The 15,562-nt window shown below is 43.1% G+C and overlaps 1 protein-coding gene across 1 annotated transcript in view; it reads left to right on the top strand.

Moving 5' to 3' along the window:
* The window catches only part of LOC311099934 (BMP/retinoic acid-inducible neural-specific protein 1-like), a gene marked incomplete at both ends in the record, with an annotated part of 78,323 nt that overhangs the window by 36,938 nt on the left and 25,823 nt on the right, over positions 1–15,562 (top strand). The window contains one exon of the mRNA XM_084140650.1: positions 2,025–2,130. Within this exon, the coding sequence (XP_083996776.1) occupies positions 2,025–2,130 (106 nt within the window). The remainder of the gene's footprint in view (positions 1–2,024; positions 2,131–15,562) is intronic.

Raw genomic sequence — 15,562 nt, 5'->3', positions numbered from 1 at the left:
CAGGAAGGGACATACACTTCAATGTTAAGCAATGTTATTGCAAAGCTTATTGGGAGCCTGTCACTCTCAGTTTTACTCACAACAGAGTGACGTCAAGGGTAAGATATACATCTGTCTAATTTCCTGCTTGTCAACCTGCCTTCTGGCACCGAATCAAAATGAAAGACAGGAAAATGCCCACTGGGCACAGACGTCAATTCAACATCTATTCCACGTCGATTCAATGTCATTTCATTGAAATGACGTGGAAACCATGTTGATTCAACCAGTGTGTTCCCAGTGGGTGGTATCGCATTATAATGTTGGCTGAACAGGAAGGGAGAAATAGTGCCTTTAAGGACACAAACACATTTTACTTGGTGATTTGAGGATCTGATTTAACCATCACTGCATCTGCACTCTGTATCAATGTAGCTGTATATCATGTTTGTTCACCAACAAGTATTTGACTATGGACCCTATGGATCTTCGATAACCCCTATTCACGAGATTGGACTTCATGCAAGCAGCCAACGCAACCCCCTCCTTCAAGCTAAGAGTTGTCTAACTGAGCCAGAGACTGAGTGAATTTCCTTTGAGGTTAATGCCAGGAGTTTTTTCTCTTAATCTCCATTGCTGAGTAGCATCGCATCTGGCTTCTTGGAATCATGTGAAAGTACTATTGAGCATTGCCGGCCAACTCGTTATGAGAAGATAAGGGGATAAGAAGGAGGAGTCACCCTTCTTTTCAAGAGCAATGTCAGACCTAAAAGCACCCTCACATTTGACTACCCTAATTATCCCATAGATGGGAGCTTGGGCCTGGAGAGAGGCGACTACTGTGACTTTTATAAGGGAAGTGTTATTCTCTAGCAGAGAGTGGGACGCAGGTACCGATTGAAGAAAAAAGTCCATTAGCGTCTCGCCTCTTTTAAAAGGAAATAAAGCCTTTAAAGGTCCTTAAAATAAAATCGGTCTTAGGAGCCGGTCGTGGTACACATCACAGATGGAAAAAAAAGTTTTTTATAAAAGTGCTGTTTAGAAAGGCCTCATGAGCTGTCTTCTGCGCTTTGGCCCAATACGGTTCACTTAGCTGAGCACCGCTGAACATGCATGTGCTAGTGTGACACACACGTGGAGTTCATATATTTATGAACTATTCACACAGTCCCATTTGAAATATGAATGGCTTATCCATAGCTAAATGAATCACAGCCAGCAGTATTAATCACTGTCTTCATTTTGCTGGGCCCCAGGAAGAGTAGCTGTTGCCTTGACAGAAACTGATGGGGATCCATATTAAATAGAAATACAATATGTGCTATGTTTTTAACCATGTATAAGAGATATGGTTAGTTGATGAGTGTCCCCTTCTTAGTAAAGGAAATACAGCACACCGCTTATTTACGTGGAAATATAATCATGCCTGACACAAGGGCATGAATAAAACATTCAATCCAATCCTCTAATGATACCAATGATTGCTTGATGAGTTACATGTAGCGGCAGGTAGCCTAGCGGTTAGAGTGTTGGGCCAGTAACTGAAAGGTCGTTGGTTAGAAGGTGAACGGTGACAAGGTGAAAACTCTGTCGATGTGCCCTTGAGCAAGGTACTTAACCCTAATTTGCTCCAGGGGCACCGTATTACTATGGCTGACTCTGTAAAACAACACGTTTCACTGTACCTATCTGGTGTATGTGATATGTGTAAGGGCTCGATTCAATCTGTAGTGCTGAAGACCTGCAATATAGCGTGATAGTAAAGTCAATGTTCCCGTGTTCACAGAGACTGCATTCACTGTAAATATTGCATGTCGGCTCAATTGGAAATTAACTTTACATTTAAATTGCGCTACAGCGCAGATCTTCAGCGCTATGGATTGAATCGAGTCCTAAATCTCAACTCAGGATTTCAGCTAGTCAAATTCTCATGAAGATAACTCTCTCTATGATCACCCCCTATCCTCCCTCACTCCAACACACACACACTGCAGGTGTCTCTGTCCCCTACTGTTCTTCTCATCTTTGTCCTGATTCTCTTGCAGGTGACAGAGACTCGTACGGGTCCCCTGGGATGTAGCAGCTATGATAATCTGGACTCAGTGAGCTCCGTCCTCCTGCAGAGCCCTGAGAGCAAGCTCCATCTGCAAGGTAAACATCCCGCCCATATCCCTGACCATACTTCCACCATGGGAGTAGAGTCCTGCAGGGGTCTGTTTTTTTTTTGCCACACCCACCCCCCACCGGCCACATCAATTAAAAGCCCCATTCGATATCCGACATCAGGATAGATTTTTCTCCACAACCTGATCCGCCTGCAAAGAATTCTTCTGAGAGACGGTCTGTGACCCGCCAAATAAAATCAATGTATTTAACTGTTTTTATGTCTCCAGAGTAGTAGGCTATTTGGCTATCACCGGATGAATTAATTTGTCTGCATGTCTATTCAACATTTGGGTAAAAGCAAACCATGCCATGAATGAAGAACGATAGGCCTATTTTATTATTTTCACAATGCAATGCGGCACATTGACTCAAATCGCTTTGAAGAAGAAAGCCTATAGCCGACATAACAAAACAATACCTTTACATTTAATATTGTTTAGATAATTAAATAGCTTAATTGAAAGTTAAATAAACAATTCCCAGAATCGAATAGGCTATAGGCTGCAAGAATAGCCTACATTTATTTAGTAGGCTATTGGCGACTCTAACTTTTACCAGCCACACAGGTTTAAAATGTATATGGCCTGTGTACTGTATGGTCTAAATGAACAAAAGCCTGAATTAATGTAATAATTAACAGATAATTAACTGAATTATCGAAACAAATACCTGCTTGCACTTTTGCAGGCTGTGTATCCATGTACTGGGTGGTTGTCCTCCTTGACTCCAAAATCCTTCCAAACCGGTGATTTCACTCGCGCGGCACCCGTTTCCACGACCATTATAACCTTTATTTTTATTTCTCCTGTTACGTTTGACCTGTTACCATTTTGATGTCACATGGACAAATTAGGAATGTTTCAGCACCGCACAAATAATGGACAGTTCCCTGCGCTCTCTCACTGCATGGCTGGTAGCCTTGACCTAGGCTATGTCTGCCTCACCGCTCACATAATGGGATTCGCATCGCAATTCAACACAACAAGCTCCTGGGTTTGTAAAAAATAAATTATCTTGATTTAAAACATTACCAACCCACAAAATAATTGTTCTGAACCACCCACCAGCTGATTTCCTTGCTGGTCAACTGCGGGCAACTGTGAGTATCCGACCCAATGCAGGACTCTACATGGGACGCTACATTGACTGGGGGGTTAAGGCCGGTGTCAATATTCCATTTTAGCCCCCAGTCCATTCACAAAATGAAATTCTGTTCATACATAGAAAAAGCTTCTTAGGGACTTTCGCCTGAGTTGCTTGAGCATTGAATATGAATGCATTTTGTGGAATAAACCGGAGATGGAATGGAATTTGCTCCACAATTCTGCTCTGGGGGATATTCTTCTATTCCTTTGGTCATGGATCTTCTATCCTTATGCTAATAATTTGGCCCATGAACGAATCAAACCCAACAGCCTGAGCAATCAGAATATTTTAACTTACCCACACACTTCATCCTAGACCACTCAATCAATAGGGAAGATCTTGTTATGTTTATTTCATTAACTTATTTACAGAAGTATATTTTTAGTTTGAGTATACTTAGATCACATACTGTATTCGAGATAAACATGTTTACATTAATTGACACGCATGTATCAGCTTTGAGTGGCAACTATAAGGTTGCAAAGATAGAAAAGTAGACAAACGTAGTAATCAGCGAGTTGCTTTTGAAGGAATCGTTCATTGTCATCTCCAACTCTTCTTCTATGAAGAATCTGCTTCAACTGTATCTTAGATGTACCACAGCTCCCATTGGGACAGTGATGAAAGCCACCGTAAGAGTGGTCAAGTTTCTGAGACGAGCTATCACTTTATATTTTATGCAGTTACCTTCAGTATCAACTACACCACTGCATCTCTCCCCAAAGGAATTGTTAACTGCTCTTTGGATTCAGATAATAATTTTTTGTGATAACACTTTTATTTATGTTGCCATTCTTTTCATTGGGTGGGTTGAAAGTACAATATTTAAGTTAATATCATTTCATATCATATACAAAATGTAAATGTATAAATTGATGGTTCGGATCATGGGATGCCATGGTCATATTTTTCAATATGTTGTTCCAGTTAAAGGGTTGTTCATATTTACTTAAATCTGTAGACCATACTTTTTGAATGGCTAGCTCAGAATATGAGCTTTCCAAAAGTTTTTAATATATTATAGAGATTAGTCCTTTCAGGAGCACAGATAATTTATTTATAAATCCCATCATTGGAGGTTCGGTAGTTGGGTTTGCCAAGGGACTCCATAGGCCAGCATAGCTGACCTAACTTGTAAATATAGAAAACATGTGTTACCTGGTAATGTGTATGTGTCTTTTTCAAACAAACCATTACTGTCCATGATATCGGCAACGGTACGGATTTCACATTTCGACCATTGGGGGGATACAAAAGGCCATCCTCCAGATCGCAAGGCATTATTGTGAAATATTGTAGTCTAGGCATGCCATTTCGTTTTCCAGTTACACTGTTTTTCAATTTTGTGCCCAAAATAAATTGTATGAGCAATAATAGGACCAGAGTTACTCAGTCTGTCATAAATGCTTTCAAACGGAATCTATAGGGTTTAAAAGGGCTTCATTCCCATGCAACTGCTGTATGGCCTCTGTTGCTTTGGAGAGTAACGTTTTGTCATCCAACTGATATGTGACAGCCAGATGAACAGCCTTTATCTTGCAGGTTGATACGATTTGGTGAGAAAGAGATTCATTTTTCAAATGCTGCAATTTTATGAAGGGATGTTTTGAAAGCATTTTTTTCACATTATCCCAAATTATGTGGTTTTAAAGTGTACTACAACTGAAATATATCCTCTAAGAGCAATTATAATCTCAGAGTTAGAGTTAATTAGAGAGCTTTTGTCATCAGAGTGGTATTAATATATTCCAACCATCACCAACTCTTCAACATTGATGACACTTCAATATTCCTGAGCAGGTGACACCTCTTTACTCTTTAGAGTCTCTTCAGAGAGAATTATGATTTCATAATCATTTAATCCAGCTGGTGGTATAAACGGCTGTGAAAGAACAGTATTTCCTTGTGAGTATTTTTGTAAGTATGTTGCTCTTATATTCCTGTTAGTATTTCACTTATGTGGGAACATTGAAGCCACTGTATGCCAAAAGCAGAAGCTTTGGATATCTATGCTACAGTAGATGGCTTGACATTACCTCCAACCTTTCCTCTCATTGTTTAATGTGTGAAATCCCGCCAATTAAACCAATGCTGGTTATTTGTGCCAATTGACCCTCAGGTCCTATAAACTGCACTATAGAGTCATTTGTCTTCTCTCTTTGCTGGTGTAGTGCCTCTCCACACATCCCTGCTTGATATCATAAAATATTGAGCTGAAGCCGCGAGGTTTTATGCCCTCTGTGTATGTCATATGCCCTCTGTGTATGTCAAGGCCGTCATGCAGATGACAAGAGAATACACTGACAGCCTGATCTTAGAAGTGTTTACTACTCTCAGCATACAAGGAGATATTAGATGACATTTGCACTGTGCAGCAGTCATTTCGTGGTGGTGGTGGTGGTGGTGTGTGTGTGTGGGTGTAATTCAAAGTGGAACTGACAGCGTTTTAACTACTTTGCAGATATGAAACAAACAGACAATCATATTATCAGTCAAAAATAAAAAATTCCCAGTTTATGCTACAAAACCAACTTCATAAGAGGGTTTAAAAATAGGTTCTTGAAATATTGAGCTGAAGCCGCGAGGTTTTATGCCCTCTGTGTATGTCAAAACAACTTCCTGACAAATTAGAAAAGTGTAATATTTGAAAATGTAGCTAACTAGACTATCTTACCCGTATACATGGATGGACGCTTCTCCCTCTCTGTCACGGAGGCCATGGTTGCCCTTAGTTTGAAGATGTAATCCGGAGACAGGTGTTTTATACAACAGCCTTCATGTGAAGGAAATGCTATAACCACCCCCCAGCCACATCTAGCTAAATTGATGGGTCACTATTGTCTAGACATATACACGTTCATGAAATACAATAGATGGCCATAATCACCCCCAGACACACCTGGCTAATTTGATGGGTCATGTAATAATCCAGCCAAAGTGGAGTCTTTTGTTTAGACATGCAACTAGCTAGGTAGGTAGCTAGCTAAACAATGAACCGGCATAATCCCAACTCAGTATGAAAATGTATGCACTCACTAACTGTAAGTCACTCTGGATAAGAGCGTTTGCTAAATGACTAAAATGTAAATGTCATACTACTACCAATACAAACATTTTCATAGCTGTAGTATGAATCTTCAGGTAGCTAAAGCTAACAAACTAGGTCAATGTTAGCTAGCTAACATTAGGCTATAACTAGCAATGCAAATAGGATTTATGATTCGAATAATATTACTACACAGATCATACACGTAACGTTAGCTAGCGAGCCATCAAGCTAACGTATGCTAGCTAACTAACAGTACGCTTTAACTTGCAATAAAAACGACTTTCTGACTAAATTAGAAACGTATATCTGAAAATATAACTAGACTCTTACCCGTATACATGGATGAACGCTTCACGGCAGACTGGAACCATTTAACTCTGTTTTGTTTGTAACTACACCTTGTTTGGCCAGTGTTGTGTCAAGTCACTCCGGTTCACACTGACCGTGACGTGTGCAGAAAGTAGCCCATCACTTTTTCCAACTGATCTGTCGATAGTGCCTGCTAAATTCAGGGCATCAATGTTGTTGAGAAAAGTAGCAAAACTGTTGTAGTTCTCGATGGTTAACGTTATATCTTTAAAAAATGGCATGGTAGAAAGGACTGTCAACACATACTGAACAGCTCGCGTTATAGACAGAAGCATGCTACATGGCAGACCAATCCAAACTCATCTCCCAGCCTGTCCAGCCCATCCATTATCTCAGCCAATCACGGCTAGTGGGAAGGTCCCTTTCTTTTTCTTTGGCTAAACCAACTAGGCTAGGTTTGGATGGAATACAAGCTTGTTATTGAGGCACATGAAAGTTCACATGTTCCAGAAGGCATTTCTGACAAAAAACGAATTTTTATAAAAAATAAATGTTAACATTCAAATGCCGCTCCTGTGATGTAGTGATGTGCGACATACGCCTAGTTTCCTGAAACTAGTTACATGCACTCCTGGTCAAAAGTTTTAGAACACCTACTCATTCAAGGGTTTTTCTTTATTTTTACTATTTTCTACATTGTAGAATGATAGTGAAGACATCAAAACTATGAAATAACATATGGAATCATGTAGTAACCAAAAAAGTGTTAAACAAATCAAAATATATTTTATATTTGAGATTCTTCAAATAGTCACCCTTTGCCTTGATGACAGCTTTGCACAATCTCGGCATTCTCTCAACCAGCTTCACCTGGAATGCTTTTCCAACAGTCTTGAAGGAGTTCCCACATATGCTGAACACTGAACACACTGCTTTTCCTTCACTCTGCAGTCCGACTCACCCAAACCATCTCAATTTGGTTGAGGTCAGGGGATTGTGGAGGCCAGGTCAAATGATGCAGCACTCCATCACACTCCTTCTTGGTAAAATAGCCCTTAGACAGCCTGGAGGTGTGTTGGGTCATTCTCCTGTTGAAAAACAAATGATAGTCCCACTAAGTGCAAACCAGATAGGATGGTGTATCGCTACAGAATGCTGTGGTAGCCATGCTGGTTAAGTGTGCCTTGAATTCTAAATAGATCACCGACAGTGTCACCAGCAAAGCACCCCCACACCATAACACCTCCTCCTCCATGCTTTACGGTGGGAACTACACATGCAGAGATAATCCGTTCACCCAAAGACACGGCGGTTGGAACCAAAAATCTAAAATTTGGACTCCAGACCAAAGGACAGATTTACACCGGTCTAATGTCCATTGCTCGTGTTTCTTGGCCCAAGCAAGTCTCTTCTTCTCATTGGTGTCATTTAGTAGGGGTTTCTTTGCAGCAATTCGACCATAAAGGCCTGATTCACACAGTCTCCTCTGAACAGTTGATGTTGAGATGTTTCTGTTACTTGAACTCTGTGAAGCATTTATTTAGGCTGCAATTTCTGAGGCTGGTAACTCTAATGAACTTATCCTCTGCAGCAGAGGTAACTCTGGGTCTTCCATTCCTGTGGCGGTGCTCATGAGAGCCAGTTTCATCAAAGCGCTTGATGGTTTTTGCGACAGCACTTCAAGAAACTTTCAAAGTTCTTGAAATGTTCCGTATTGACTGACTTTCATGTGTTAAAGTAATAATGGACTGTTGTTTCTCTTTGCTTATTGAGCTATTCTTGCCATAATATGGACTTGGTCTTTTATCAAATAGGGATATCTTCTGTATACCCCCCCTACCTTGTCACAACACAGCTGATTGGCTCAAACGCATTATGAAGTAAATCAAATACACAAATTAACTTTTAAGAAGGCACACCTGTTAATTGAAATGCATTCCAGGTAACTACCTCATGAAGCTGGTTGAGAGAATGCCAAGAGTGTGCAAAGCTGTCATCATGGCAAAGGGTGGCTATTTGAAGAATCTAAAATCTAAAATATATTTTGATTTGTTTAACACTTTTTTGGTTACTACATGATTCCATATGTGTTATTTCATCGTTTTGATGTCTTCACTATTATTCTACAATGTAGAAAATAGTAAAAATTAAGAAAAAACGTTGAATGAGTAGATGTTCTAAAACTTTTGACCGGTAGTGTATTTAAGTGCTCGCTTGTCAGAAAAAAAGTGTAATATTCTTCCTGAGGGTGTATATGAACAGATTTTAATACGATTTCATGTTGCTAAAATGCTGTCAGTTCCACTTGAAGTGAGTTTCAGCGTGCATAGATTGCATAACACCAGTGGTGAAATGATAGAGATGGTGAGATGATTTTTTCAATCTCACAGAAAGGGCCACCTCTGTCCTGTAGCATCATTCTAGCCAGACAGCATTCACTTTATTTACAAGTGGATTACGAAAGGTCACTTTGAGGAAGTTGAAGGAATTGTTGTTTGCCATTAACAAAATGGACTTCACATTTTTCTCTCTGTTCCACAGATTATACTGCAGACAATAAAGTTGATGAAGGCTGCACGGTGGAAAAAATTGAACAGTTATATGATTAGTAAAATACATAATTAAAGGGAGGGATGAAGAGTTACAACGACACTCATTTCAATGACATTATTTTCATCCAGGGGCACTCAGAAATATATAGTTCTGTAGAGCAGGCTGCTGACTGCAGGATGTTAGGATAATTGGGGACCTGTGTTTAGCAGTTTGGAACATACTCTTCATTCTCCTCCTCATCCAATTTGTAAAAAAAATAGTTTGGCCAATACTCAGAATTCTCTCCAAAAAAGCAACTCTGATGGCCACCCGTAGCTTGCACAAGGCTTGTTATTGATTTAATGCCCTAATGAAGTCTTGGGAGTATCCAGAGAAAATGTGTGTATCTCCACAATAGCAATATCTTCTGTCTCTTCTGGTTATCTGAATCACCCGCGGCCACCATTAACCACTGATATTCATCATATAATTACCAAAGATAACTAGGGAGTTCAATCAAACTATTCCTGGGGGTGAAAATAGTTGGGTTTACATCTTCTTCCAGACTGTAACATACTCTGTTTCACAGAAGCATGGCTCTCTCCGTATGTACTGTCCCTGTCCATACAGCCAGTTGGGTTGTCAGTACATCGCGCAGACAGAAATGAAGAACTCTCCGGGAAAAAGAAAGGCAGAGGTGTATGTTTCATGATTAACTACTCATGGTGTGATTGTGGTAACATACAGGAACTCAACTCCTTTTGTTCACCCGACCTAGAATACCTCACAATCAAATGCCGACCACATTACCTCCCAAGAGAATGATCTTTGGTCATCATCTCAGCCGTGTATATTCCCCCTCAATCCGATAACACAACGGCTCTCAAGGAACTACACTGGACTTTGTGCAAACTGGAATCCGCATAAACTGAGGCCGCATTTATTGTAGCTGGGGACTTCAATAAAACAAATCTGAGGAAAACACCACCAAAGTTTTATCAACACATTGCCTGCGCTACTTGTGCATCAAAAACTCTCGACCATTGCTACTTTCCCTTCCGGGATGGCTACAAGGCCCTCCCCCGCCCTCCCTTCGGTAAATCAGATCACGCCTCTATTCTTCTCCTCCCTTCCTATAGGCAGAAAGTCAAACAGGATGTACTCGTGGTAAGGACTGTTCAATGCTGGACTGACCAATCGGAAATCATTCTTCAAGATTGATTTGATCACACGGACTGAGATATTTTCCTCTGAGAATAGCATTGACTAATACACTGACAAGGTGACTGAGATCATCAGGAAGTGTATAGGGGATGTTGTTCCCACTGTGACGATTAAAACCAATCCAAACCAAAATCCGTGGATAGATGGCAGCATTCGGTCAAACTGAAACAGTGAACCACCGCATTTAACCATGGAAAGGTGACTGGGAATATGGTTGAGTGCAAACAGTCCAGTTATGCCCTCCATAAGGCAAAAAACAGGCAAGATGTCAGTACAAAGATGAAGTGGAGTCACAATTCAATGGCTCGGACACAAGATGTATGTGGCAGGGACTCCAGACAATCACGGATTATAAAGGGAAAACCAGCCACGTTGCGAATACCGACATCTTGCTCCAGGACAAGCTAAACAACTTATTTCCCTGCTTCAAGAAAAAAACTGAGGACTGGGAGCTTTCGTTCACCATGGCCGATGTGAGTAAGACGTTTAAGCATATTAACCCTCGCAAGGCTGCTGACCCAGACGGCATCACTAGCCACGTCCTCATAGCATGTGCACACCAGCTCGCTGGAGTGTTAATGGAAATATTCAATCTCTTCCTATCCCAGTCTGTTGTCCCCAAGATGTCCACCCTTTTTCCTGTACCAAATAAAGCTAACTGAATTAAAAGACTATCGCCCCGTAGCACTCACTTCTGTCATCATGAAGTGCTTTGAGAGTCTAGTTAAGGGTCATATAACCTCCACCTTACCCGACACCCTAGACCCACTGCAATTTGCATACCGCCCCAATAGATCCACGGATTACGCAATCGCCATCGCACTGCACACTGCCCTATCCCATCTGAACAAGAGGAATACCTATGTAAGACTGCTGTTCATTGACTACAGCTCAGTCTTCAACACCATAGTACCCTCCAAGCTCATCATTAAGCTTGGGGCCCTGTGTCTGAACCCTGCCCTGTGCAACTGGGTCCTGGACTTCCGGACGGGCTGCCCCCAGGTGGTGAAGGTAGGCAACAACACCTCCACTATGCTGATCCTCAACACTGGCCCCCTCCTCAACATGTGTTCAGCCCGCTCCTGTTCTACCCGTTCACCCATGACTGCGAAGGTGCTGATCGTGGACTTAAGGAGACAGGGAACACGCCCCCACCCACATTGACGGGGCCGCAGTGGAGAAGGTGAAAAGCTTCAAGTTCCTCGGCATACACATCACTGACAATCTGAAATGGTCCACCCACACAGACAGTGTGGTGAAGAAGGCGCAACAGCGCCTCTTCAACCTCAGGAGGCTGAATAAATTCAACTTGCCCCCTAAGACCCTCACAAAACTTCTACAGATGCACCATTGAGATCATCCAGTCTGGCTGTATCACCGCTTGGTACGGCAACTGCACCATCTGACAACTGCAGGGCTCTCTAGAGGGTGGTGCGGTCTGGCCAACGAATCACCAGGGGCACACTGCCTGCCCTCCAGGACATCTACAGTACCTGGTGTCACAGGAAGGCCAAGAAGATCATCAAGGACCTCAGCCACCTGAACCACGGCCTGTTCACCCCTCCACCATCCAGAAGGCAAGGTCAGTACAGGTGCATCAAAGATGGGACCGAGAGACTGAAAAACAGCTTCTATCTCCAGGCCATCAGACTGTTAAATAGTCACCACTAGCCTGCTTCTGCCCAGTACCGTGCCCTGAACTTTAGTCACCACTAGTTGGCTACAACCCAGTTACCCAACCCTGCATCTTAGAGACTGCTGCCCTATGTAAGTAGTCATGGAACACTGGTCACTTTAATAATGTTTACATACTGTTTTACCCACTTCATATGTATATACTGTATTCTAATCAATGCCTATCATATTTAACTATTGCTGTACTATTCTATTCTACGTATTCGACAGATATACTACATATTCTATCCATATCCTGTCCATAATTTCTATACATCCCATCAAATACGCTAAACAAAAATATGAACGCAACATGCAACAATTTCAAAGATTTCACTGAGTTACAGTTCATATAAGGAAATCAGTCAATTTAAATTAATTCATTAGGCCCTAATCTATGGATTTCACATGACTGGGAATACAGGTCACATATACCTTTAAAAAAAAGGGGGCATGGATCAGAAAACCAGTCAGTATCTGGTGTGACCACCATTTGGCTCCATCACATAGAGCGTTGTGGCAAATTGTCTTTGTCCTCAGTCAAACACAAAGTATTTCAGAGTTTTTGTAGAATTAAGATAGACTTTATTACACAAGCAATAGAGCCGAGGTGGTCTGCAGAGCATCTGATTTTCCACCTCCCAGCTCTCAGTTTATATAGTCATTTCACATACATTTTAGCTTAACCCCTCCCTCTTTGGTTCCACCACCACTGTCTCCAGTTTTCCCCTCTGACCGCTCTGCCCACTTCCTTAATTTATGATAGTGGCGAAATCTGACTTCTCCTCCTTCTATGTATTCAATTTGGAAACAATGATGGTGTGACCAATCAAGCTTTGTCATGCACAAATAACAGCCTTGTCATGTAAAAATAATAATGTTCAGTTTGAACTTTGTTCAACTTTGCTCACCCTGGCTTGACCTGGAGATTGATTGTGGACATGGCAGGTCCACAATCAATCTCTCAAACATACCCAAGCCTAACCCCTCTGTCCCACCCCATCAAGCTGTAATTTAATCAGGAAGACACTCAAGGAGAGACAATGGGTTCAGCCTGGTTTCAGTCACTGATAAGAGAACTGTAGAATTTGACCCGAAGACAAGTCAGATGCTTATGTCATCACACACACATAAACCCAGTGAGAGGAACCAATGAAGTTCTTGCCTAGCAACAATGTAAAAATCTACATCAAGAGTTGATCAGGCTGTTGGTTGTGGCCTGTGGAATGTTGTCCCACTTCTCTTCAATGGCTGTGCAAAGTTGCTGGATATTGGTGGGAACTGGAACACTCTGTCGTACACGTCGATCCAGAGCATCAATAGGTGACATGTCTGGTGAGTATGCAGGCCATGGAAGAACTGGGACATTTTCAGCTTCCAGGAATTGTGTACAGATCCTTGAGACATGGGGCAGTGTATTATCATGCTGAAACATGAGGTGATGGCGGCGGATGAGTGGCACGACAATGGGCCTCAGGATTTCGTCACAGTATTGCTGTGCGTTCAAATTGCCATCGATAAAATGCTATTTGGTTAATTGTCCTTAGCTAATGCCTGCCCATACCATAACCACACCACCATCATGGGGCACTCTGTTCACAACGTTGACATCAGCAAACGCTCGCCCACACAACACCATACACGCTGTCTGCCATCTGCCCGGTACAGATTCATCCATGAAGAGCACACTTCTCCGGCGTGCCAGCAGCCATCGGTGGTGAGCGTTTGCCCACTGAAGTCAGTTACTACGCCGAACTGCAGTCAGGTCAAGACCCTGGTGAGGATAACGAGCACGCAGATGAGCTTCCCTGAGATAGTTTCTGACAGAAATTATTTGGTTGTGCAAACCCACAGTTTCATCAGCTGTCCGGGTGACTGGTCTCAGACAATCCCGCAGGTGAAGAAGCCGGATGTGGAGGTCCTGGACTGGCATGGTTACACGTGGTCTGCGGTTGTGAGGCCAGTTGGACGTACTGCCAAATTCTCTAAAACATTTCTAAATAAATCACCAACAACGTCAACAGCAAAGCACCCCCACACCATAACACCTCTTCCTCCATGCTTTACGGTGGGAGATACACATGCGGAGATCATCCGTTCACCCACACCTCGTCTCATAAAGTCACGGCGGTTGGAACCAAAAATCTCCAGACCAAAGGACAAATTTACACCGGTCTAATGTCCATTGCTTGTGTTTCTTGGCTCAAGCAGGTCTCTTTTTATTATTGGTGTCTTTAGTAGTGGTTTCTTTGCAGCAATTCGACCAAGAAGGCCTGATTAACACAGTCTCCTCTGAACAGTTGATGTTGAGATGTGTCTGTGACTTGAACTCTGTGAAGCATTTATTTGGGCTACAATTTCTGAGGCTGGTAACTCTTGATATGAACTTATCCTCTGCAGCAGAGGTAACTCTGGGACTTCCATTCCTGTGGAGGTCCTCATGAGTGTCACGCCCTGGCTCTGGGGACACTGTTATGTTGAGCCAGGGTGTGTAATTCTATGTTTGTATTTCTATGTTGGCCTGAGTGACTCCCAATCAGAGGCAACGAGTGTCAGCTGGTTGTCTCTGATTGGGAGCCATATTTAACTGTCTGTCTTTCACTTTGTGTTTGTGGTTTCTTGTTCTTATTTGGTTTGTTTATGTAACCAGAGACATCACGTTTTCGGCTGTTGTTTTGATCGTGTGATCATTTATTAAATATAAATATGTTCACCTTCAACGCTGCGCATTGGTCCTCCTCCTTAGACGATCGTGACAGAAGAAACCACCAAAACTGGACCAAGCAGCGTGTCCAGGAGCCATCGCCTGGGGAATCGCTTGCAGATCTCCGTGGCAACCTCGACTGGGTCCAGCCTTGTAAAGAGCAGAGTGGATGGACTTGGGAACAGTTGAGGAAGAGCTTCGACTGGGTCAAGCCCATTGAGGAGCTGAATAGCGGGAGTTGGAGACAGAAGAGCGAGAGTTGGTCGAGAACGATAGAGGCCTGGCCCACGGGGAGGAGAGACCCCCAGAAATTTTTTAGGGGGGGGGCTCACGACGTCGGGGCAGCAGGAGGCCGCGATAGAGCGGTCCAGCGGGTTGGCAGAGGAGGCCGCCAGGTTACGGGGGCCACTGGTCGAAGAGGGGATGGAAGGTGGAGAGGCACGGCGAGAGGTACTGGGGTGTGTTACCAGTCCGGTCCGGCCCGTTCCAGATCCCGATGTAGGGCCAGTGGTGTGTGTCCCCAGTACGGTCCGGTCTGTTCCTGCTCCCCGCACCAAGTCAGTGGTGCGCTTCGTCAGCCCGGCTCGGCCCGTTCCTGCTCCCCGCACCAAGTCAGTGGTGCGCTCGGCAGCCCGGCTCGGCCCATTCCTGCTCCCCGCACCAAGTCTGTGGTGCGTTTCGTCAGCCCTGTCCGGCCCGTTCCTGCTCTCCGCACCAAGTCTGTGGTGCGCGTCGCCAGCCCAGTCCGGCCCATTCCTGCTCCCCGCACCAAGTCTGTG

Source organism: Coregonus lavaretus (genome assembly GCF_964263955.1).
Source record: "Coregonus lavaretus genome assembly, chromosome: 24".
In the NCBI taxonomy this organism is placed as follows: Eukaryota; Metazoa; Chordata; class Actinopteri; order Salmoniformes; family Salmonidae; genus Coregonus; species Coregonus lavaretus.
This window is presented reverse-complemented; position numbering and strand designations above follow the sequence as displayed.